The sequence below is a fragment of the Prunus avium genome, chromosome 4, assembly GCF_965620075.1.
Source record: "Prunus avium chromosome 4, drPruAviu1.hap1.1, whole genome shotgun sequence".
Lineage (NCBI taxonomy): Eukaryota > Viridiplantae > Streptophyta > Magnoliopsida > Rosales > Rosaceae > Prunus > Prunus avium.
Genome location: NC_142287.1, coordinates 35331133 through 35354374, shown reverse-complemented (window position 1 = coordinate 35354374; position 23242 = coordinate 35331133). Strand labels below are relative to the sequence as shown.

General features: G+C 39.8%; 3 protein-coding genes and 1 non-coding gene across 4 annotated transcripts; 2 read left to right on the top strand and 2 right to left on the bottom strand.

The window, feature by feature from the left end:
• The first annotated feature begins 314 nt into the window (after positions 1–314).
• GSL1 (glucan synthase-like 1) lies at positions 315–6368 on the top strand. The gene is made up of 2 exons (XM_021970120.2): positions 315–5823; positions 5993–6368. The coding sequence occupies exon 1, from the start codon at positions 500–502 to the stop codon at positions 5804–5806; it is 5307 nt and encodes a 1768-aa protein (XP_021825812.1). The 5' UTR covers positions 315–499; the 3' UTR covers positions 5807–5823; positions 5993–6368.
• On the top strand, positions 3462–3541 carry LOC148295309 (small nucleolar RNA J33). Its single transcript, XR_015835589.1, has one exon. It is a non-coding gene; the product is annotated as a small nucleolar RNA J33 (small nucleolar RNA).
• Positions 6369–6698: 330 nt separating the features above from the next.
• On the bottom strand, positions 6699–9764 carry LOC110766760 (DUF2921 family protein, putative (DUF2921)). Its single transcript, XM_088251922.1, has one exon. It carries the CDS (start codon positions 9648–9650, stop codon positions 6768–6770), a length of 2883 nt encoding a protein of 960 aa, XP_088108048.1. The 5' UTR covers positions 9651–9764; the 3' UTR covers positions 6699–6767.
• A 288-nt stretch (positions 9765–10052) lies between these two features.
• PHO2 (phosphate 2) lies at positions 10053–17246 on the bottom strand. The gene is made up of 9 exons (XM_021970149.2): positions 16815–17246; positions 14493–15631; positions 12852–14320; positions 12595–12726; positions 11677–12111; positions 11518–11581; positions 11166–11305; positions 10757–11068; positions 10053–10587 (listed from the first exon to the last, which is right to left on the bottom strand). Exons 3-9 carry the CDS (start codon positions 14307–14309, stop codon positions 10342–10344), a joined length of 2787 nt encoding a protein of 928 aa, XP_021825841.2. The 5' UTR covers positions 14310–14320; positions 14493–15631; positions 16815–17246; the 3' UTR covers positions 10053–10341.
• Between the last annotated feature and the right edge of the window lie 5996 nt (positions 17247–23242).

Genomic DNA, 23242 nt, shown 5'->3' with positions numbered 1-23242 from the left:
AGGGATATTCCTTCTTTTATTTTATTCAGGCTCCCATGTGCATGTGTGACACATAATCGTTTGATTCGCACTATCCCAAATTCAAAACCTTCATCATACGCCGTCGTTTCGACAAACATAGAACGTGGGTTGCTTGCTGCTTGGTTTCTTGCGTCGCGTATCGTCCTTCCCTCCGATTTTCTACACGATATTCTGATTTCTGATAATGGAGAGATACTCAGTGGTGGGTACCACCTCTTCCCTCCTCAGTATCTCCACCATCCTCCGCCACCCGCCCTCTGGCGCGTGCCTCCACCTTACAACATCCACTCGTCTCTTTCAGTAGCATATGCGTGTACGTTACTTAAAGCCCTAACAAAAACCCAGCACACCATTTCTCTCACTCTCTCACTTCCACAAACAACCAACACAACTCAACTCAGAAAAAGAAAAGAAAAATGAAACCCAAAGACCAGCTTGAGACCTGAAGAAGAGAGCTGAAGAAGAAGAGAGGAGAGCTATGAATCTTCGGCAGCGTCCGCAGCCGACGCGCGGCGGCCGTGGACCACTCCACGCGCCGCTGCCGCCCATGCAACAGGCCTACAACATCATCCCCATCCACGACCTCCTGGCCGACCACCCTTCGCTCCGCTATCCCGAGATACGCGCCGCTGCCGCCTCCTTACGCGCCGTTGGGGACCTTCGGAAGCCGCAGTTTGTCCCCTGGAACCCGAGCTACGACCTCATGGACTGGCTCGGCCTCTCCTTCGGGTTCCAAATCGACAACGTTCGGAACCAGCGGGAGCATTTGGTTCTCCACCTGGCCAACTCCCAAATGCGGCTCCAGCCTCCGCCGAACCTGGTCGACTCGCTCGACGCCGGCGTTCTCCGGCGGTTCCGGGGCAAATTGCTGCAGAACTACACCTCCTGGTGCTCCTACATGGGCCGGAAGTCGAACGTCGTCATTTCGAGACGCCGCGTTGATCTCCGCCGCGAGCTGCTCTACGTGGCGCTGTACCTGCTGATTTGGGGCGAGTCTGGTAACCTTCGTTTCGTCCCTGAATGTGTTTGTTATATTTACCATCATATGGCCATGGAACTGAACAAAGTGCTTGATGAGTCTATCGACCCGGATACGGGTCGCCCGTTTGTGCCTACGGTTTCGGGGCACTGTGGGTTTTTGAAGAGTGTGGTTATGCCCATTTACCAGACCATTAAGACTGAGGTTGAGAGCAGCAGAAATGGCACTGCGCCTCACTCTGCTTGGCGCAATTATGATGATATTAACGAGTACTTTTGGTCTCGGAGGTGTTTCCAGAGGCTGAAATGGCCTATTAATTATTCAAGTAATTTTTTCGCTACCACCCCGAAGAATAAGAGGGTCGGGAAGACGGGGTTTGTGGAGCAGAGGTCGTTTTGGAATGTGTTTAGGAGCTTTGATAAGCTCTGGGTTTTGTTAATCTTGTTTTTACAGGCTTCCATTATTGTTGCTTGGAAGGAGACAGATTATCCCTGGCAGGCATTGGAGAGAAGGGACGATCAGGTGCAGTTGCTAACATTGTTTATTACTTGGGGCGGTCTTCGCCTTCTTCAAGCAGTGCTTGATGCTGGGACTCAGTATAGCTTAGTTTCCAGGGAGACAATGTTGCTTGGGGTTCGGATGGTGCTGAAGGGTGCGGCTGCCGCGACATGGACTATTGTGTTTTCGGTGTTTTATGCGAGGATTTGGGATCAGAGGAATTCGGATGGGAGGTGGTCGGATGCGGCCAATCAGAGGATTATTGTTTTTCTTGAGGCTGCACTTGTTTTCGTTATCCCAGAAGTGCTGGCATTGGTTCTCTTTATAGTTCCCTGGGTCAGGAACTTTCTTGAAGGGTTGGATTTTAGTGTACTCTATGTATTCACTTGGTGGTTTCATACACGGATTTTTGTGGGTCGTGGACTGAGGGAAGGGCTTGTCAATAATGTCAAGTATACAATGTTCTGGATAGCAGTGTTGGCTTCAAAATTCACATTCAGTTACTTCCTTCAGATCAGGCCTCTTGTTTCCCCAACGAAGACTCTGTTGGACGCAGGGGATACCAAGTACAAAATACATATCTTTTTTAATAGCGGGAACAGAATAGCAATTGTGTTGTTGTGGATTCCTGTTGTGTTGATTTACTTGATGGATCTGCAAATATGGTTTGCCATTTTCTCATCCTTAGTTGGTGCAACAATTGGGCTGTTTTCACATTTGGGTGAGATCCGGAATATCAATCAGCTAAGGCTTAGATTTCAGTTCTTTACTAGTGCGTTGCAGTTTAATCTTATTCCAGAGGAGGAGTCCTTACGCCCTGAGGCGACAATGGTGAAGAAGCTCCGTGATGCCATCCACAGACTGAAATTGCGGTATGGACTTGGTCAAGCCTACCAGAAAACTGAATCAAGCCAAGTAGAAGCTACCAGGTTTGCCTTGATATGGAATGAAATCATGACAACTTTCAGGGAGGAAGATCTCATCAGTGATCGAGAACATGAGCTCATGGAATTGCCACCTAATTGTTGGAACATTAGGGTTATTCGCTGGCCATGTTGCCTCCTCTGCAATGAACTATTGCTTGCTCTAAGTCAGGCAAAAGAGCTGGGTGAGGAACTTGACCCGTTGCTTTGGTTGAAGATATGCAAGAGTGAGTATCGCCGGTGTGCTGTCATCGAAGCTTATGACAGCATCAAGTATCTGCTTCTTGTGGTTGTTAAATATGGCACGGAAGAAAATTCCATTGTTTCAAAAATTTTCAAGGAGCTGGATCAATGCATTCAGAGTGGGAAGGTCACGGTTACATATAAGTTGTCTCTTCTTCCACAAATTCATGCAAAGTTGATTTCTCTTATTGAGCTTCTGATTCAACAAAAGAAAGATGAAAGTAAGGCAGTGAATGTGTTGCAGGCCTTGTACGAACTTTCCGTTCGTGAATTCCCGAGGTTGAAGAAGTCCATGGAAACCTTGAGGCTGGAAGGCCTCGCAACTTGTAGTCCAGCCACTGACGCAGGCTTGCTTTTTGAAAATGCAATCCAGTTTCCTGATGATGAGGATGCAGTCTTCTTTAGGCATCTGCGCCGTCTGCATACAATTCTCACTTCTAGAGACTCAATGCACAATGTCCCAACAAATATTGAGGCGAGACGACGTATTGCTTTCTTTAGCAATTCACTTTTTATGAACATGCCCCGTGCTCCCTATGTTGAAAAAATGATGGCTTTCAGTGTGCTGACTCCATACTATGATGAGGAAGTGTTGTATGGAAAAGAATTTCTTCGAAGTGAGAACGAAGATGGCATTTCCACCCTGTTTTATCTGCAGAAGATTTATGAAGATGAGTGGAAGCATTTTATGGAGAGGATGTACAGGGAGGGCATGGAGAATGATGATGAAATCTTTACTAAGAAGGCTAGGGATCTCCGTCTTTGGGCATCGCACAGAGGTCAGACATTATCTCGCACTGTGAGAGGAATGATGTACTACTATAGGGCCCTTAAGATGCTTGCATTTCTTGACTCTGCATCTGAGATGGACATAAGGGATGGATCGCAGCAAATTGGCTCTCATGTTTTGATAAACCAAAATAGCGGGTTGGATGGTGTACAGTCAGGCATGCAATCTTCTTCTCGGAAACTCGGAAGAACAAGTAGCAGTGTTAGTTATTTATTTAAGGGGAATGAACATGGGATTGCTCTGTTGAAGTTCACATACGTGGTTGCCTGCCAATTATATGGGCAGCAAAAGACGAAGGGAGACTCCCGTGCTGAGGAGATCTTATATCTTATGAAAAACAATGAGGCCCTTCGAGTTGCCTATGTGGATGAGGTTCACTTGGGGAGGGATGAGGTTGAGTACTACTCTGTCCTTGTTAAATATGATCAGCAGATGCAAAGGGAAGTTGAGATCTATCGGATCAGGTTGCCTGGTCCATTGAAGCTTGGTGAAGGCAAACCAGAAAATCAAAACCATGCCATAATCTTCACAAGGGGTGATGCAGTTCAGACCATTGACATGAACCAAGATAATTATTTTGAGGAGGCACTTAAAATGCGGAATTTATTGGAGGAGTTCAAGAACTTTTATGGTATCAGGAGGCCAACTATCTTGGGAGTCCGTGAGAATATCTTCACTGGCTCCGTGTCATCTCTTGCTTGGTTCATGTCTGCCCAGGAGATGAGTTTTGTGACCCTGAACCAGCGTGTTCTGGCAAACCCTTTGAAAGTGCGAATGCACTATGGTCATCCAGATGTCTTTGACAGGTTCTGGTTCTTGCCTCGAGGTGGAATAAGCAAGGCTTCCAAAGTGATCAATATCAGCGAGGACATATTTGCTGGCTTCAATTGCACACTGCGAGGTGGCAATGTGACTCACCATGAATATATACAGGTGGGCAAGGGGAGGGATGTTGGGCTGAATCAGATCTCCATGTTTGAGGCCAAGGTTGCTAGTGGCAATGGTGAGCAGGTTTTAAGCAGAGATGTGTACCGGTTGGGTCATAGATTGGACTTCTTTCGAATGCTTTCATTTTTCTACTCAACTGTTGGGTTCTACTTTAACACGATGATGGTGATACTGACTGTTTATGCCTTCTTGTGGGGACGTCTTTTTCTTGCTCTCAGTGGTATCAAGGACAGTGCAAACAATAAATCACTTGGTGTGATCTTGAATCAGCAGTTTATTATCCAGCTAGGTTTCTTCACTGCCCTTCCAATGATTGTCGAAAACTCTCTTGAACTGGGTTTCCTTCGAGCAGTTTGGGATTTCTTAACAATGCAGTTGCAGCTTGCATCAGTTTTCTACACATTCTCAATGGGAACTCGTACCCACTTCTTTGGCCGTACTATTCTTCATGGGGGTGCAAAGTACCGAGCCACTGGACGTGGCTTTGTGGTACAACACAAGAGCTTTGCTGAGAACTATCGACTCTACGCTCGAAGCCATTTTGTGAAGGCAATTGAGCTTGGGATTATTTTAATAGTGTTTGCTGCTCATAACTCTGTAAAAGCGAATACTTTTGTTTACATTGCCATGACGATCTCAAGCTGGTGTCTTGTATTGTCATGGATAATGGCCCCGTTTGTGTTCAACCCTTCTGGATTTGATTGGCTGAAAACTGTATATGACTTTGACGATTTTATGAATTGGTTATGGTATTCTGGGGGGGTTTTTACAAAAGCTGAACAGAGCTGGGAAACATGGTGGTATGAGGAACAAGACCATCTGCGAACAACTGGTCTTTGGGGAAAGCTATTGGAAATTCTTTTGGATCTTCGTTTCTTCTTCTTTCAGTATGGTGTTGTGTACCATCTGGGTATTACCCGTGGAAATACCAGCATAGCTGTTTACTTGCTATCGTGGATATACATGGTAGTGGCTGTTGGGATTTATATAGTCATAGCATATGCTCAGGACAAATATGCAGCGAAGGAGCATATCTACTACCGGCTAGTTCAGCTTCTTGTCATAATGGTTTTGGTACTTGTAACTGTATTGCTGCTCGAGTTCACTCACTTCAAATTTCTTGATATAGTCTCAAGTTTCTTGGCGTTCATCCCTACCGGCTGGGGCATAATTTTAATAGCTCAGGTACTTAGACCTTTCCTGCAGTCTACAGTGGTGTGGGATACTGTGGTTTCATTGGCTCGACTGTATGATTTGCTCTTTGGGGTAATTATTTTGGCTCCTGTGGCATTGCTGTCATGGTTACCTGGGTTTCAGTCAATGCAGACTAGGATCCTGTTCAATGAAGCCTTTAGCAGGGGTCTTCAGATATCTCGTATTCTTACCGGCAAAAAGTCTCAGTGAGATGCATTCATTGAGAGGTATTTTGATCTCAACTTATGAAATCCTCCATTATGTAATATGTTTTAGGTTGGACTGTGCATATTATTATATTTCATTGGTCACTTATGCTTTGTGTTCTCTTTCAGGTAGTCCCATGTCGGCTGTAATCTTTTACAAATTATCTAACTGGGTTTCTTTGTGTTTCAGGTCATGAGGCGGGATTAGGTTTACAACAGACCAAGTAAGACTGTCCCTCGATTCTACTGTCGGAGCAAAGGTAGTCGCATCGCATGTACTGTGGTGTCGTCGTACAAGATTCGTTCATCCGTGAATTCAGCTGCTGATTTTGTACTTAATCAGAGCATCTTCCTCTCTTGCTAGAGATTTTGTAATGAAACAAACAGGGGGTAATTTGAGTGGTTAATTCCGTGGAGTGGTTTAACCACATTGTTGTTATTGTTGTTGTTCAGGATCTGGTTCTGTACATATTGTTCATATCTAGTGTAGCTTCTAATCTATGCTAGGTTGGTTATTTAAAGAGCATATTATTATTATTATTATTAATGGCATGTTGCTTCTCCCACATCTTGGATTCAATTGATTTTACCCAAGTAACCAATATCTTATAAACCCAAGATCAGTTTTGGTGTGAACCAACAATTGCAATCATGTATATAATAATAAATAAATATACTATAGGAGGGGGACCAATCGCAAAGTTTCTCATTCTTTTAGCCAGAAATTGAATGGTGTATGATTCAACGTTTTAATTTTTTCAAAAAGTAGCATGCATCGTGACATTGCTCAGAAAAATGATGTCTGAAACCTTTTTGTTGAAGCGACATGTTTTCTGTTTTAATTTTGTTTTGACAATTTGAATTTTGCAGACTAGACAAAAGAAACGTACCCATCAGAAGATATATATTTTGCACACTAGATTTTAATTATCAAAAAAATTAGTTCTCGGTAAAATATATGTCCCTCATAATTCCTCGTTGCTTATGACAGGGACTTTCTCATATACAGAAGTCTGTCTAAATCTTTTGGGAAGAATGAAACGACCACCAAATCTCTGCTGCAAGAAAATAATGGCAGCAAACAGCAGACCACCACAGGGGATGATGATATTCCAGGCAGTGGAGTAAAAATCCATTTTATGGTTTGCATAAATATATGATAAGTCAAGGAACCATGTACCAGTCTGAGCTCTGTAAAGATCATATGCATGAGGCAGCAGACGAATTATGGTGGTTCCAAAGTAAAATGCGCAGGCCAGAGCCTTTTCTCCTGAATTGAAGAATAAGTTGAACAATATCTGTGGGAGCAGAAAACCATCCAGTACAAGGCCGGCATAAGAGCTGAGATCCTCCCAGAGAGAGTGTTGCTGGTAAGCAAGATGGTGGAGGGTAGACACTCTGTAAGCCATGCGGTGTGGTCTTTGAAATGGCCTGTGTGATCTCTGGTAAGCGTTTTTCCATAGGTTCACAAACCAAACAATCAGTGCACCAGCTATGTACAATGGTAAAGTTGCATAAAGAACCTTCCTCTCAGAATCTCTCAAGCTCTTCTGGTTTCCATGACCTTGTCTTGAGGACCACGTCAGTTGGAGAAGACGTAGCTGCAAAAGGAGAGCTACCATCATTAACACCCTGACTATTACTTCATTCACTTGAAGCCATCCACCAGTCCCAAGAAAAGTATCCTGCTGGCTGTGGTGTTTATTTGGCACAAACAATGCTTCAAAGTTGACCAGAAGTGGAATCATGTATCCCAGACTAAGAACAATAAGCATTACAATCGAAACAAATGGGAGAACATCTGGGTGCTTCTTCACGAATAATAGCTGCAAGCCCACAAAGACACATGCAAGGGTGTTGGAAATCAGAACCATACTGATCTCAAAGTCGATTCTTGAAATGGATGCTGCAGCTTGGCTAGTGTAAATAGAATTTGAAGAAAACTCAATAGGTTCAAAATAAAGAGGGTCTAACTTTCCCCTTGTGCTTTCAATAGTTCCCTTGACATTCTGGCCATCCTTAGTATCCAATGGAGAAAACTGTACAATGATTTTAATAGCACAGTCTAACATATCCTGTTCAATCAATGTTTGATTTTTCACTGGTACGTGCCTACATCCTATCATGCACAGATTACCATAATCCCTATCATATATTCCTTCAGCAGATAGTTCTGCTTTAGATGGGAAAACATCATGACGAAAACCGAAACCAGATATGAAGAACAACTTATAGCTGACGTTCATCGGACTGCTATGGGTATGGCTTTGGTTCAGCTGCATAGATGATTCTGTTTGTGGCGATTTATCCCAAAACCGGCGTCCATAAACCCGCTCATCATCCACAAATAAAGGGGATGAATAACCAGATGCTTGTTGTCCCTTACTGTTTCTCACTGTCATGCCAAATTTCATGTCCACTGAAAACTCATCAGGGTATATCTTTCCTTTGCCTCTCCCAGCCTTCTTTTCTGCACATGTTTTTCTCATATCATCATTCTCAGAATACTCATATTGAAAATCTAAGAGTTTCATCAACCATCCCGACAAAGTGTGAAACCCAATTTTAGTAAAGTAACCTGAGTCATTCACTTCTTTGATGCTCCACATTTCCCCCACAACAGTAGACCTATTCCATAAAGACAACCTTGTTGGCAATCTCAAGCTGAATTTAGTTGAGCAATCTCCAACAAAAGCATTAGTCAAAGATTCTGTAAAATTCAAAATCCGGCATGCAACAGCACACAGACGATTCTCCTTCTCATCCCATGCCCCTTCAGTAATGAAGGTTGTGTGAGGATCAAACGGAAATTTGATGCCATAATAGCTAGAGTTGGGAAAACCCAACAACATCTGCATTTTCCTCCCATCTGCACACCGAGTTCCATAATAAACAAAAGAAGATACATATCCAGCATTCCCACCAAGAGGATTGCAATTCACGCTGCCACAATCACTCCCATATTCCAATTCAAAGCTTTCATGTAGGTTACCAAGCAACATACACAAACCATGCTTCGATTTGCCCACACCTAAATTCTCTTCTCTATCGTCACCACGCAAACAACCATTCTCACTATCTTTCCCAGCTAATTTATATTCATAACTAGAACTCTGATATAAACCCAACATCAAAAGGGGTTCAAAATAATCCCCATCATGCTTATCACTCAAACTCTCTAAAGTCCCAGTAATTAAACTGTCATAAATACTTGAACTTTGCGGATAATTAAGGTTAAGAACAACACTAAGAGGCCTCAAATTACCTGACCCGCCATTTCCAACCATACAAAGCTTCTTAGAAGATTCTGAGTAGTACCCATCAAGCATAAAGTTCAGTAAGCCCTTCCGAAAATGGCTTCTCGGACCTCTGAAATAAACCAACCGCAAATTCCGACGCGTAGAATTGTGGAAGATGGAGTAGTCTCGAAGATGCAAGGTTGCCCTGACTTTGAAAACGCCTTCGGTGAGGGTTTTACCCACATCAGAGGGCACAAAGGAGAGAGTTTTCAGGTCATCGACCTCGCTAGTTTTCAGGTTTTGCTTGAAAAGCTGATCGCCGCCGGTGAAGTAACCGTTCCTGAAACCAATGTCTAGGATGGAGAGGTTGGTGACAAACCACCTGGTGGGGTCTGCGTCCGACTTCGGCACGACGTCGTTGCAGTGTTTGGAGTATAAGGTTTCAGAATCAGAGCTTTGGGTTATGGAGTGTGAGGCTGTGTTGGTGAAATTGATGCAGAAGAAAAGGAAGAAGAATAAGAGGAGTGACCTCGTTGGCAAAATTGTATGAACCCTAACCCTAGATTTATGCAATGGAGCCGAAGAAGATGATGAAGAATTGGACTCCATCGCAGTACAGCGAGGGAGAGAACTGAAGAAGAACCTGAATCGCAGGACATGAGCAGATAAAGTTGCAATTTTTTAATGTTATTTACTTCAGCTCTCTTTTTTCTTAGCTTAGACATTAAATTTGAATTTGATATGGACTAATATTCGTTATCAAATATTAATATATTCCTTGGAAATGCTTTTATTATACTAACAAATTTTCTTTATATTTATTTTTAATATAGACTACTACTCGTTATCAAATATTAATATGATTATTTAAAGCTAAGTATTAGCCATGATTAAGATATAATTAGAACATGGCCGAATAGAAAAAGGATACAGAAACATAAGGGATTCTTTCAGTACTTTCTGTCTGTTTCTTGGCAACCAAACAAATCACTCATACCTTCTTAAACCATCTCACACAAACTCAACTCTTGCTTTTTTATTTCATAGATTTTGTATGCAAGACAGTGTATAATACAGAATAACAAATCTTACAAAGTCATTTTTTAACAGATACAAACAAACCATAGATTCTCTTTCTTTCTTTTTTTCTTCTTTTTTGGCAAACAACCACAACCTCAGAAATACACATGAGCATGACCAATCTTTCACCAAACACAGATTGAAAGTGTACGGTCTTATTTATACACATGACAGAAATGTCTTGCTTGGTTACCTTTATATTACAACTTTTGCACCATTTTCATTTCTCTGGCCCAATGAACCGGTTGCAATCAATTCCCTTATCACAGAAAGCCTCTACCAATTTTGGAAAGAGCTTGGATAGCATAATTTTGAACCCAGTAGAGCTTCCCTTGCAATGTTTATCTTCCATTTTCTGAAAATCAACAGCACACCCTACTGGAGCCCCGTCCACATACGCCTTGCAAGCCATTACAATATTTTGGGAGCGCCGAGTGAAGTGTTCCACCACAAGCTCCTCGAAATGCTGCATCCGCATTATTAAGTTACAATCCATACTTACCAAACAAGACAATTTCAATGATCTTATAAAAGTATGATTTTCTGTGACTTCACGTCAAAGACTACAGAGGAACACTATCTTTATCCAGTATGACCCTGAGGGAAAAATCATATTACCAAAACAACTATCATACCTTAGGTGGCTTGTGGAGTATGTACAGCATGGACTTGCAAGTCATGAGGAAGGCATTTTCATTATAGCTTACTGAGTTTTTCTCTCCCTCAGTTCTTCCCACCTGCTGATCATATCCAGCTTCATTGAAATATGGCTTGTCGTTAAGCACAAGGGCTTGAAGGGAGAGAAGAACTTGAAGAATGGTGGAGCTCCCTGGATTCCAAACTTCAGTGCCCGTACCCGCCCATGTGTTAAGAAGACTGAGACAGACCTTTCCAGACTCATACAAATTAGGGTTGACACGGAGACCACCAGATCTGTAGTGCACCAACTGCATAAAATTTTAAGATTGACACACTAAATTAGCACTCACTATAATAGCCATAAATGTAAATAACAGAACTGCACAACCACATGTAAATACTTACAGGTGGTTCATGAGGATACTCTGGAGGAAGATAAATGTCAAAGAAGAAAAGCCCATCATGATATGGAGTTCCAGGTGCACCAACAATGACTGCCCGCAGAAGATCCATCCTTTCCTCAAACGCACGGACATAGATTTTTTCTGTTGATGACAGCAAAGTTAAGTATGGGGCCTCTAGTTAGTGTTAAAAGTACTTAGAATAAGAATATCCCTTCAGTTATCAGTTCATAGTTTTCCTAACCAACAGAAATTCGTCTATATATTTACTGCTTCCCAATCAAGTCTTGCTCTATGTTACAATTCATGCTATGAAAACCATTAAAAATTAAACTTAAAGAAGATGAAGTGCTAACCAGGAAGATCTTTCTCTAAGATGCTCCACTCTTGATGAATCTTTTTCATCCAGCCTCTTTTCACCTACGAGGGAACAAAATGGATAAGAATTATGACCATCCTCAGTGTATGAAATATGAAGTGGTACATTTGTATGGAAATTTCATCCAGTTTCTAACCTGAGATAATGCTAACTCCTTGCTGGCACCATGAAAATTGTGGTCTGAGCAGTCAGAAACCATGTCAAATTGCCTGAACTGATCTGCAGTCTCATTGGCTTTTAAATGTGGAAGGCTATTCCCCTCAATTTCTTTGCCTTCCTCAATCAAAATTTTCTTTCCAAATCTTTCCAGCTCAGCCGTTGAATGTGGCTTAGTGAAAAGGTCACAAGTTTCCACTATTCCTTTCTCATGGGAGATCTCAGATTCATTTCCAACTTCAGAAATACAGACTGATGGTGAAGGACCTGAAAGTGATGCGGAATCATGGGATCCAAAGAGATTCGCAGCTATGCTTGTGAAAAATCCAATAGCAGCTTGAGGAAGGAAATAGGAACTAGACTCCCTTGTGTACTTTTTGCAACCTTTACTGGCATCATCCAAATTCAATGAATCCTGAACATAGAAACGTTATTCAGCTTGTTGGGAGGACAATGCAAACAATACAGGATATTCAGAGTTTATAGGAAGCAATACTGTAAGTTTTTGGATGATTTACAATTGTTTGGAAAAGCTTAAATTGTTAAAATGCAGACAAATAATTCTTTAATGTGTGGGCCTCTTCCCAAGGTAACCAAACATGTTGACCCCAACATAAATTGGGAGGTGTTCATGGATTTGAACTCAATATCTTTTGCTATAATACCAGGTTAAGTTTTTGTTAAATAACCGTTGCTCCAAAAAACTTAAGCTGTTAGGATGTGAGCCAACTATTGTTAATGCAACCCAATTCAACAGTAATTTCATGAACTTCAAATGCAACCCAATGTTTCAAAAACATTTCCCACCCAGCGAAGTGGAAACCGAAAAATGCCACCACGAACAGTTTGCTGTTGTTTCGTACGTGCATGAGAGAGAGAGAGAGAGAGATGGCTGTACCTTTCCTTTCAGGTTAGAAGGTTGTTTTTCATTTTGAATCATAGCTCGATTCAAGTCCTCAATGTCATCTTCTGCAGGGATTCCAGCTGAACCTTCATGTTTGTCAAACCGGAAAATTTCACGAGGGGTCACCTGTAACAATGACCAAATTTTTTTTTATAAATGAAATCAAAATCTAATGGGAAACCAACACCAGCTCGAAATCATTTAACAAACAGAATGATGAATAAACAAACAATAATGGCTTAAATTTATACCGTGCTTGTAATACCAGTAGCCCATCTCACTTCCACAGCTCCATCTCTGAAGCCCGTAACACTTCCAATGTGAGATAGGTAGCATTTATCAGTGTACTTGTCTTGATCCCCACCACAGTTCTCGTCTATCGGAGCAGCTTCCTCACTCATGCCAATCTTTGTGTTTGGATAGTTTTTATCAGCTTGTTCATCAAACTGATTCTGGACCAACCTGAACACATAATCTCCAAAACAGTAGGAGTAATCTGGGTGCTCAACCAGTTCATAAGCACTTACAATTTCATCCATTTGCTCTCCCTCTGAATTATTTGCTTCAGGTGCAGTGATAGTTTTCCATTGCACCTTTACTGTCCTTTCCTTTGCATCCACACCCTGCACAACACCCCATCTTTGACTACTAGGCAAGTGTTGATCATCACAAGTACTCTTTTCCTGGACAAACTGTTCAGGCCAAAATTCATGATCATTTACAACACTTACTGGAGCTAATGTCTGTGAATCTAAGCCCAAAGAGTGGCTACCATCTTGCCACACAACATCAACTTTTGTCTTTGTCTTTATGATAACAAAGATTTCCTCAAATTTTGAATTAGTGTTTCTTCTCCTGAATCCTCTTTCTGATTTCTTGTGCTGGTTAATGAGCTCACAAGTAGATGCATTATGAAAAGCCTGCTCCATGATAGCTTTACGGTCACTAACTGGAAGCATACACCAGTCCCCAAGCTGCCAGTTTGCATGAGAGAAACATGACAAAAAAGTCAACTTTTTTGAATCGAGCACACGTGGAGGAGCAGGCAATTTTGAATCACATCCCATGAGAACAGAGGCAAGCCAATCAACATACACCAAACCTCCTTCCACATAACGAACAGTTCCCTCATCTTGATTTTCCCTCCAGTTACCGCATAACCACCTAGTTGACTTGGAAGCAGTTGAAAGCCTGACCTGCACTCTCTGTCCTGGATAATATGGGTACTGTGGATCTTCAAGTATGTTTGGAGAAATGGGCAAGAGCTTCTCTTGATCGACAGCAGTGACCTCACACTCCGTCCCATCATCAAAGACAACAGTAACACGGTCGACCACTCTATCCACCCTTCCAAGCCATGGACCACAAACAACATAATCCCCCACTGAAATGGACCGGATCTTTAATAGGTTCATGGAGTTCACATCTTTCATCATATTTCCATTAACAGTCTCCAAATCAACAAACATATTGATCCCAACCACTCTTCCCATTTGTCCAGATGGATCTCTTACAGAGCACACCATGTCCCCATACATAAATCCCCTCTCAAACGAGAGAAAGTCATCAATTTTGCCAATGGTAGCCTCCAGGCTAGACAATATGCTACTGGCATGTCCGCCATAGAAATATTCATTTTCCTCGTGATCCTCACTACTACCAGTCTCACTAAAACTCTCCCAATCAGAGTCACTGAGGAGCACATCCATTCTTCAGCTGCCTATGGATATACAACTTAGTTCAATATCAACAATATGATTAAGAGTATGTTTTCATATGTATTTACGAATGCATGTGTACATGTATGTATAGCATGATTACAAGACAACAAAGAAAAAAATCCAAATAAAATGAATGAAAGGAGTACAGAGTCCATGTGCGAGATTTCTCACCTCAGTTGCAAAATGGGACAAAATAAAAATATAAGCTCTCCAGAGAAACTTGGTTAATCTTCACTGATTGAAAAACCAAGATCTTTTTGGAGATCGGTATTGCCAAAGAAAGCACAGAACTCGGTAGTTCGTGTAGTCTCCAAAGGATGAAATGATGAGTATTACCACAACAATCCTCTGTGATATTTGATACGGATAATGTGCTAGTATCTCCAATAGGATACTTTCACCACTACAACTGGAGATCTAATGCCAAAGGAGATTTGCCCTACAGGGATAACAGGAGTCAATGAGGACTCCAAATGCCAAAGGAGATTTGCCCAACAGAGGGGTAACAGGAGTCAACAGTGGACTCAAAATGCCAAATGAGATTTGCCCGATGGGTGGAGTGAAGTTTCAACCAGAATAAATTTTCCCACGACAAACTTCAAAAGGAGATTTTCCCAACTGCAGAAGTATCAAGGAATTGCAACTGCCAGATGATATCTTTCCCAGAGGTCGAGGTAAAGCTTCCCGAAATAGCAAGCAGAATGCCAAAGGAGATCTGCTCTAAAGCAAGGCTGGAGTTCGAGATAAATTGATGACAACTAAACAGAAGAACTCTTCTCATCCACTACGGAATAAAATCAACCAACCAAAGGGAACTTAAGTAACTTTGCCAAAGGAGATTTGCCCAACAGAGCTGAACTTTCACTTGTTAATATAATATATATAGAGAGACATACACACACATGTGCGTGTGTCTCTTTTGCCAAAGGAGATTTGCCCCAAAAGGAAGCCAAAGTTTCTGTCAGGATTTATCCACTGCCAAAGGAGGTTAGCCTCAAGAGTTGAACTAACCAACAGAGTGCAGGAATGAGATCAACAAAGTTCAATCCACCCAACAGAAATCTATCTTAGCGCTTGGTTTACTGCAGTTCAGAGCCAAATACTGGGTGATCTCTCAGAGAGGTAGCTGAACAACCATTTGTCACTGCGAAAGATCTTGGGAGCTTCTCTAAAAGTATGATGTTTCCATATAACCAGCAACAACATCGCCTCACTACTGCAGGAGTACTCTAAGAAATCTATAAAATAGCCATTTGTGAATGCCAAAAGTCATAAGAGCTTCTTTAAGCAGTTAAACATTTCCGGGAAACCTGCATCAATACCACCTTTTAATTTTTAGTGTGACAAGAAAATAGAAACAGAGAGATATAACAGTCCTCCAGAATTTAAGAGAGAAACGTTTGAGAAGGGGCTACACAAGTAGATGCAGAAAACAGAACATGTAATTTAGATTTCACATTAATCGTTTTAGTTTCTTGTGCATGAAAGGAATGACTTCAAATGGATAGAGATCTAACACTTGGTAAAACAACCAAATTTCAAGGAAAGAAGAAGAAGACGAAGAAGCAGGATCTTCATATAACTCAGCACAAGTAGGATCTTCTGGAAATTTTGCATCTTCAGCATGTGCTCTTTTTGGGTAGTTTATTATTATTATTTTATTGTTACTATCTTCTGTAAAGATTCAAAGAAACCTGCAATATTTCATTTCCATATAGAGAAAATTTAGAAATCTAAATTCAGAGAGATAGATACAGAGAGAGAGAGATAGAAAGTGTTATATGATGCTGCAATCTTAAAAGTTGGAGCTTTGCTATTGCTTGTACTTGAGATTGCATACAGATTTGATGGCTTGGAAAAAGAGTTGGATTTTAGACTTTCAGTGTCCAAAATTTAAATTGGAGGAGCATTTTGGAAACACAAGCCGGTTAACTTAAAATCTGTCAAGGAGAGCAAAAATTAAAACCAGAGAGAAGCTCTTACTCCAACTAATCACTTGGTACATGAATCAAGCATCTTCCACCCAATAATTACAAATTCATGTATGGATTAATTGAGGCTCTCGAATCCCTTCACAAATTTCACTAACACAAAAAGATTCATACTTTTCATTCCCCATTCTGTTACTGGGACTTCAACTTGACATCCATATTTTATTTCTTCTAAACCTCATGCATCCAACATGCAACCCAAAAATATTCAATTTCCAGAACCCATCAACTTCTTTATACAACTATTTACATACTAAGTTCCTTCTATCCCATTAACCATTTATTCCAAAAAAAACAAAATTAGAAATGTAATTGGTACACTAAACTCGTTCGCATCAAGAAATTAAACCCAGAATCTTTCTTTTTCCAAAATAAAAGTTCAAAATTCAATAAGAAACTTAAAACCATGGCATATATGTGTGCGTTGCGTGTGTGTGTGTAATATAGAATACAACAATTGATGAAAAGAAAAGAGAGATATGTAGAGAGAGAACAAGTGTACCATTAACAGCCTCTGAAAAGCCGCATAAAAAGTCATGAATACAACCAAAAATACCCAGAAGAAAACATGAGAAAGCCACCAAAAGCTGACAATAGAAAGTCGACCCAGAACAAAACTCCTCGAAAGAGCATCAGCCGTCTCATTTTCGTCACTTTCTTGCACTTTCTCTCTCACTTTTCATTTTCTCAGGAAGGTCGTCACAGGTTAAGAAAAAGCTGAGAATTCAGAGACAGAGAGGCCCTGTTTCAAACCCGTCCTCCACGCCACGACCGAACCACGAAACCATTGCAAACACAGTGGCACGACACGCAAAGAGACAAAGAGAGCTCCTTGTGTATGTGTCTATGTTGGGTTTCGATTGGCGATGGTTGTGTGTTTTGCGTTGTTGAGTGTGAGATGTTTTGGAGGCTTCAAGTGCGTGTGTCTGTGACAGCCAATTGGATATAAGAGACATACGGGAGAAGAATATACCAACAGTATCTCTCCAGTATCAGACACAAATACTATTGTTAAGTCTCCCAACTACTAAACACACTATCAAATTACTACTTTACCCTTTACCCTTGTCTTTTTTTTTTTCTTTTTTGACATAGCGATATTAACGTACGCTGTTTTGAATTTGGTGCGAGGGAGATTACACATTGTCTTGATCAATTGGCGTAACCCGTATTTGCTACCCTTGTGACATTTGATCAGCCATAAGATTACCCAACTCTAATATTTATTTGCTTAATTATATCCAAAAATGCATATGCTGATTAAAACAAAAATAATTGTGAAAAAAAAAAACAAGAATATTGTAAATTAGACTATATATGGCAGTAATTGGGCATAGGTGACATGAAGAATATGCTTGCTTTTATCCAACATAGTACACACATGTAGTAAAGGTTGCAACTTGCAAGTACTTTTACAAAGATGATGCAAAGCACTTGTGTTGGTTGTGGTTTAAGTTTGTACAGAAAAAAGATTTTGCTGTATAGATTTTGTTTTGGGGGGGGGGGGGTTATGAACTATGTAGTGTTTTTTTTCATATTAGGGTCATAAACAAAATAAGTTAACTTAAAAGTGTTTTGGGTTATAAAATCATCATTTCATCTTTTAGTGCTTTTTAGAGCAACACTATAGATTTTAACCAAAAAAATTTGTTGTGCTTCTTATAAAAGTGCTTTCAACAAAAGCGTTGAGTGCTTGCTTAGAGTTAGAAGCCACACATTAGGTAGTGATTCAATTTACATTCTTTGGTTGGTTGGCTTACAAAATTGTTTTGAAGAAAAACGTGTGTGTTAACTTAACATACACCGTATGTGTATTAAAATGAACCGGATGACCAAACCCTAAACCAAAAACGTACCAACCTGGTTGGTTCCTTCCTTTTTGAGGCAAAAACTGGAACGACATCAAAGTTAAACTATAATAATAAGAGCACTAAGATACTGCCGATTTGGAAAGGCAGATAGAGTGCCAAAAAGCCACGGGCAATGAAAATGACTGATTCCTAATCAAACTACCTTTATATCCTACTTAGAAAACCACACGTAAGTTGGCTGAATTCAAAGTGCCAACTCTTTGTTGCACTTATTGTTCCATGCACTTTGCCAATATAAACGTATGTGCCCTAGATTTGACTCCAAATTCTATAGGTGACCCCCGGCGGCTCCCAAGGAACCATATATATATATATATATATATTATTATTATTATATATAGTCGTGTTTGCCCCATTGTGCACCGACCTTTTGATGAGGGCAATTTCCAACATATCCTAGCTAGCCAGCCAATGTCCAATATTTCAAGGTAATTTATTATATTTTTGTTGTTTTCCCTGTTTCTCTAAGATTGTGTCTTAGTGCATTTTAGGTTTTAGTCAGAGGTGCAATGCGATTGGATTCAAATCCGACTTGAAATGCCTGGCCTATAATCAAATCCAAATTCTTCCAAGATATTCTGAATCTTAACTAAAGTTTATATATATATATATATAGTCTCACCGATTTAAGGCATAGTAGGTGTGTGTACTTTTTTGTGGTTGATTTAGAAAAAGCACAAAGTGCATTTTCTTTAAACCCTAGCTTCTTTTTATTGCCTTTCTCCTCTAGAACTGTCTCTCTTTCTATGAAGTTTCATTCTGACCCGGAAAAACAAACCCGACCCATCCACTGACACACTTGATCTCTACAACAGCAAAGTGGAGCCAAGCTTGGTATTGCTTGCTAGTTGATCTACCACAACAAGTATATCCTCAAATTTCCATTCATGCTGGGATTTTTCTCATCTCCCTTCTATATATATATATATATATATATATATATATATATATATATATATATATATATATATATATATATATATAAATCATGCATGCATGAGTAACATGGGTGACTTACAGCATCATTTTCTCTATTAGCTCATTTCTCTGGTTATTGATTGCTGTGATGATTAGTGCTCTAATTATTAATTAATTACCAACTCGATCGCATTACAAAAAGACTAAGAAGTAGTGGTGCGGTGATCAGAAAAAGCACTAGCTATACCTGTAGTACGTATACGTACATGCAGTGCAGCATATACAAATTATAATTAGGACCGCCCACTAATTCTTAGAGAGGTAAAGGGCGAAGATCCACAGGCTCATTCCCTTTGTTTTTTTCCTCAATGACAACATTTGCTGTCACAAATAGCAATGTTCTTTGCATTTTTAAAGCTCTAGTTCTATATGCAGCGCAGATTAGATCAACAAGTGGAATAATATTATTCATTCACTAATTCCCTCTGCAATATATAATATATATATATATATATATATATATAATATATCAATTTTTTATTAATATGTTATGACACATAAGCAGTAAAAATGGACTCCACAAATGACACATCATCATTTAATGGTTTTTTTAATGGCCAAATTAACGGTCAAAATCACATTGCAATAATTTTTCAATTTGAAGATACTTCAATGTTAAAATTAAAAACGTAAGGGGAAACATGCCTTAAACGTACAACTGTACGGTATCAAATTAATTGAAATCAACCCTATATATTCACCATTTCTATTGTTGGTTATTAGATATACGACATGTGGTTTTGGAGCAAAGTTGTCCCAACTATAGCAGTAGTCTGTATCCTTGCCGTTGAAGGTGGGCTACAACATAATTTCGATATCTTTTTTAAATATATATTTTTTTTTAATCGTTGAGAGAGACAAAATTGGTGGAGTGATCACCTTCTCTTCCAAATCAATGAAACTCGACGCACCACGTGTACATAACCCATTTACCAATCTCTCCCTAAACTTTACACTGCCCCGTTTGGTTCACGGAATGGATTTGAGGGGAAATCAATTCCCATGTCATTTCCCAAGGAATGAGAATGAAAGATTCATTTCCCACGTTTGGTAATGTTGGGAAAGTAATCGGGAGATTTCACTTTGTTTTCTTTCCCATGTTTGTTTTGAGTAGGAATGGAAAACAAAATTTGTATAATTTTCCAATTATACCCATATTAAATCAAATAAAAAAAGAATGCATTTAATGATACGTTGTAATTATAAATTGTTCATAGGGACAAAATAGTCATGAAAATTGTGCATTGAATGTTGGCACATTTTCCCAAACTTTCCCATGAGGAGGGAAAGCAAAACCCAAGTTAAGAGGGGGGCATCACTTTCCCCCCTACTTTCCCATGTGCCAGGAATCCGTTTCCCATTCCCGGACTTACCAAACATGGGAAAGCAATTGAATTCCCATTCCTATGCCTCCTTTCCCATGAACCAAACGGCAGAGAGAGTTTCACCCATTTGCAGATGACCTAGCTATATAAACATGTATTTGTATATATTTTTCATATTTAATTGTTTAATTAGTGGTCATTATTGGCCCAATACTTCAATTTTTTTAATCTTTTTAAAGAAAAGGAAAGATATTATGCTAATCTATCGTCATCCGATCATATTTTGGGATAAAAAAAGTAAAAAAGAGTTAACAAAGTAGGTTAGGATTGGTAATGGATATTTATTATGAGTATCTGTGTGAGTGAGATTAATCAAAGTGGAGAAACTATTGTGACAGGGAATTCCATTAGCATAATCATATTAAATTGAAAGTGGGATGCAAAGTGCTTTTAGGGAAATGCCCAACTCTTTGCATCTATATATATACTTTGTAGTTGAAAGAGGATTTATAGGTGGCAAAGAAGAAAGTGAATCCACTTAAAAAGCACTTTTTTCATGGAAGGGGATATTCTTGTATTACTAAAATCGATAGCCGACCCATCAACCGCCCAAACCAACACGTATTAGGCTTCAATGAAACAAAATCATATGCAGAAAGTGGATGAGTTGGGGTCACGAAATTACCTCTAAACAAGCTCCACCTATCCCCAAGCATTATTGCTTCCACTTTTTCAAATTTTTAACTCAAACGTCCGTTTGTTTTTAGACGAGGATTCAAATTTGAATCACCGATTCTAAAAACTTATGAATGCGAAATAATTCTTGAGTATATAAGAAGGTCGAGTTGAAGTTCACAAATGTCAATACAAGCATGGAAAGAAGTCAGATTGGAGTGGGTGATCATAGAAGAAAATCAAATTCAAGCATAGCATTAGATTGATGGTGGGGATTAGGGCTAATATATATTCTCTTATCCGGATGTCCGCACGTTATTATCGTTCGGATCCTATTGTAAACAGGCAGGAAAACAGAGAGGGATAATACAAAATACACTGCGTCCGCACGATAATAACGTCCGGATGTCCGCATAAGAGAATTTCTATATATATATATATATATATATATATATATATATATATATATATATATATATATATATATATATGTATATACATAAGAAGGAAGGCCTTTGCTGAAAGGGGTTTGTGGGACCCTAGCCAATGAAGTGGGGGGTATATAAGAAAAGAGCCAAATGGTAATGATGGCCGAAAGTGAAAGACTCATCCTAATCAGGTTTTGGGGTCAACGAAATAGATATGTATGTGCTGCAGTTTGCTTAGTCCATTCACAGCATTATTTGCATAATGAATTTTTGTGGATCGATGGGACTGTTTCCTTCCCTCCTACTGTTGTTAGTAGGGTTTGATAAAGACGGGACGCTCAAAATGAACTTATATATTGATGTTATTCCTTCTCTCACTCTCATCCATTTTGAGGGCTCTTCTCATTTTCCAGCAATTTCCTTCCATTTTGATGCGCCTTATGAATTTATAGAAAATATTAAAATTGATGTATAAAGAAACGAAGTCGTTTTCGGAAAGAGTGAGCGTGTCCCCTACAAAGGTTTCATTACATGAATGAATTGTCTGGATTTGAAATGTTGAGGTTTTGACATTTTTTATGGTGCAGAGCAGACAGATTTGACTGAGTAGTCTATGAAATTATTGGAGGGGTCTTTGTATTATCTTAATCAGATATGTCTCTTTAGGAACTTAGTGCTGTCATTGTGTCTGCAAAGACAAAAATATAGTATTATTTGAAACGTGTGTGAATCTTGTATCAAATGGCTACTGAATTTGGCTGTGTCTTCTGTTGGGAAAATAGTTATGCACCATGGACAGTTGTTCTTATAAAGTGCCATATGGGGTAGGGTTTCTTAATTTTAAAGCAGCAACCATAGATTGAGTAGGCTTCAACAATAGGCCAGCCTCATCAGTGGTATTTCTCCGGGATAGACAGGGAAGTTTGTTCTTTCCTGACAAAACATACCTTTCCCGGCGAATTTTGTCCTTCCTAACAAATTTTCACCTCGATAGACTATTCCCGGCCTATTTGTTCTTCTTTGACAAATTTTCGACGGAATAGACCTTTACCGGTGAAGTTTTTCCCTTATTGGATTGTAGCTTTAGCCTAGAAAGTTTACACTGCAACCAAATGCTCATTATAAAGCAAAGGGTTTATATCTCAATTTTTCGTCCTCCAATATCTAAACGCAACCTGGGTAAATACTACTCAGCTTTTTCAAAGGTAAATACTACTCAGCTTTGTAATTTCTCTAAACGCAACCTGGGCTGTCACAGTATACTTCGGAACTCAAGTCTAACTTGGTTTAATAAGCTTTTTGTGTTGGTGGATGGACCATCGAAGCTAGAAACCACTTTCAAGGTTCTGCGAGTTGACCAAAATAAATTACACAATAAGTAGAAAAAGTGAAATGAATAAAAGCATACAACAAGGCACCAGTTGCGCACCAAACCAAACGTTGATTCCAGAATTTGGGGTCGCACTAAAGCCCGTTGAATCTTCTGTTTACACAGCAATCCATCAGCCTTCTATTTCCCTCTCTTTCTGTCTCTCTCTCATTCAAGTCATTGCCACTCTTTACACTTTCTCCAGCAATCAATCTAAAGACAATAATTTATTTGTGGTGACGGAGGGCCCTGCTTTCCCTTACCCAAATGCAAATGGCTTTCCC

What these genes read in the sequence shown, in the direction of transcription:
- GSL1 (XM_021970120.2), top strand. Translation starts at nt 500, where the DNA reads ATGAATCTTCGGCAGCGTCCGCAGCCGACGCGCGGCGGCCGTGGACCA.
- LOC110766760 (XM_088251922.1), bottom strand. Translation starts at nt 9,650, where the DNA reads ATGGAGTCCAATTCTTCATCATCTTCTTCGGCTCCATTGCATAAATCT.
- PHO2 (XM_021970149.2), bottom strand. Translation starts at nt 14,309, where the DNA reads ATGGATGTGCTCCTCAGTGACTCTGATTGGGAGAGTTTTAGTGAGACT. An exon ending in CTTCTAACCTGAAAGGAAAG is followed by an intron (nt 12,112 to 12,594) that starts GTACAGCCATCT and finishes TTCTATGTTCAG; the next exon opens with GATTCATTGAATTTGGATGA. An exon ending in AGTATCCTCATGAACCACCT is followed by an intron (nt 11,069 to 11,165) that starts GTAAGTATTTAC and finishes AATTTTATGCAG; the next exon opens with TTGGTGCACTACAGATCTGG.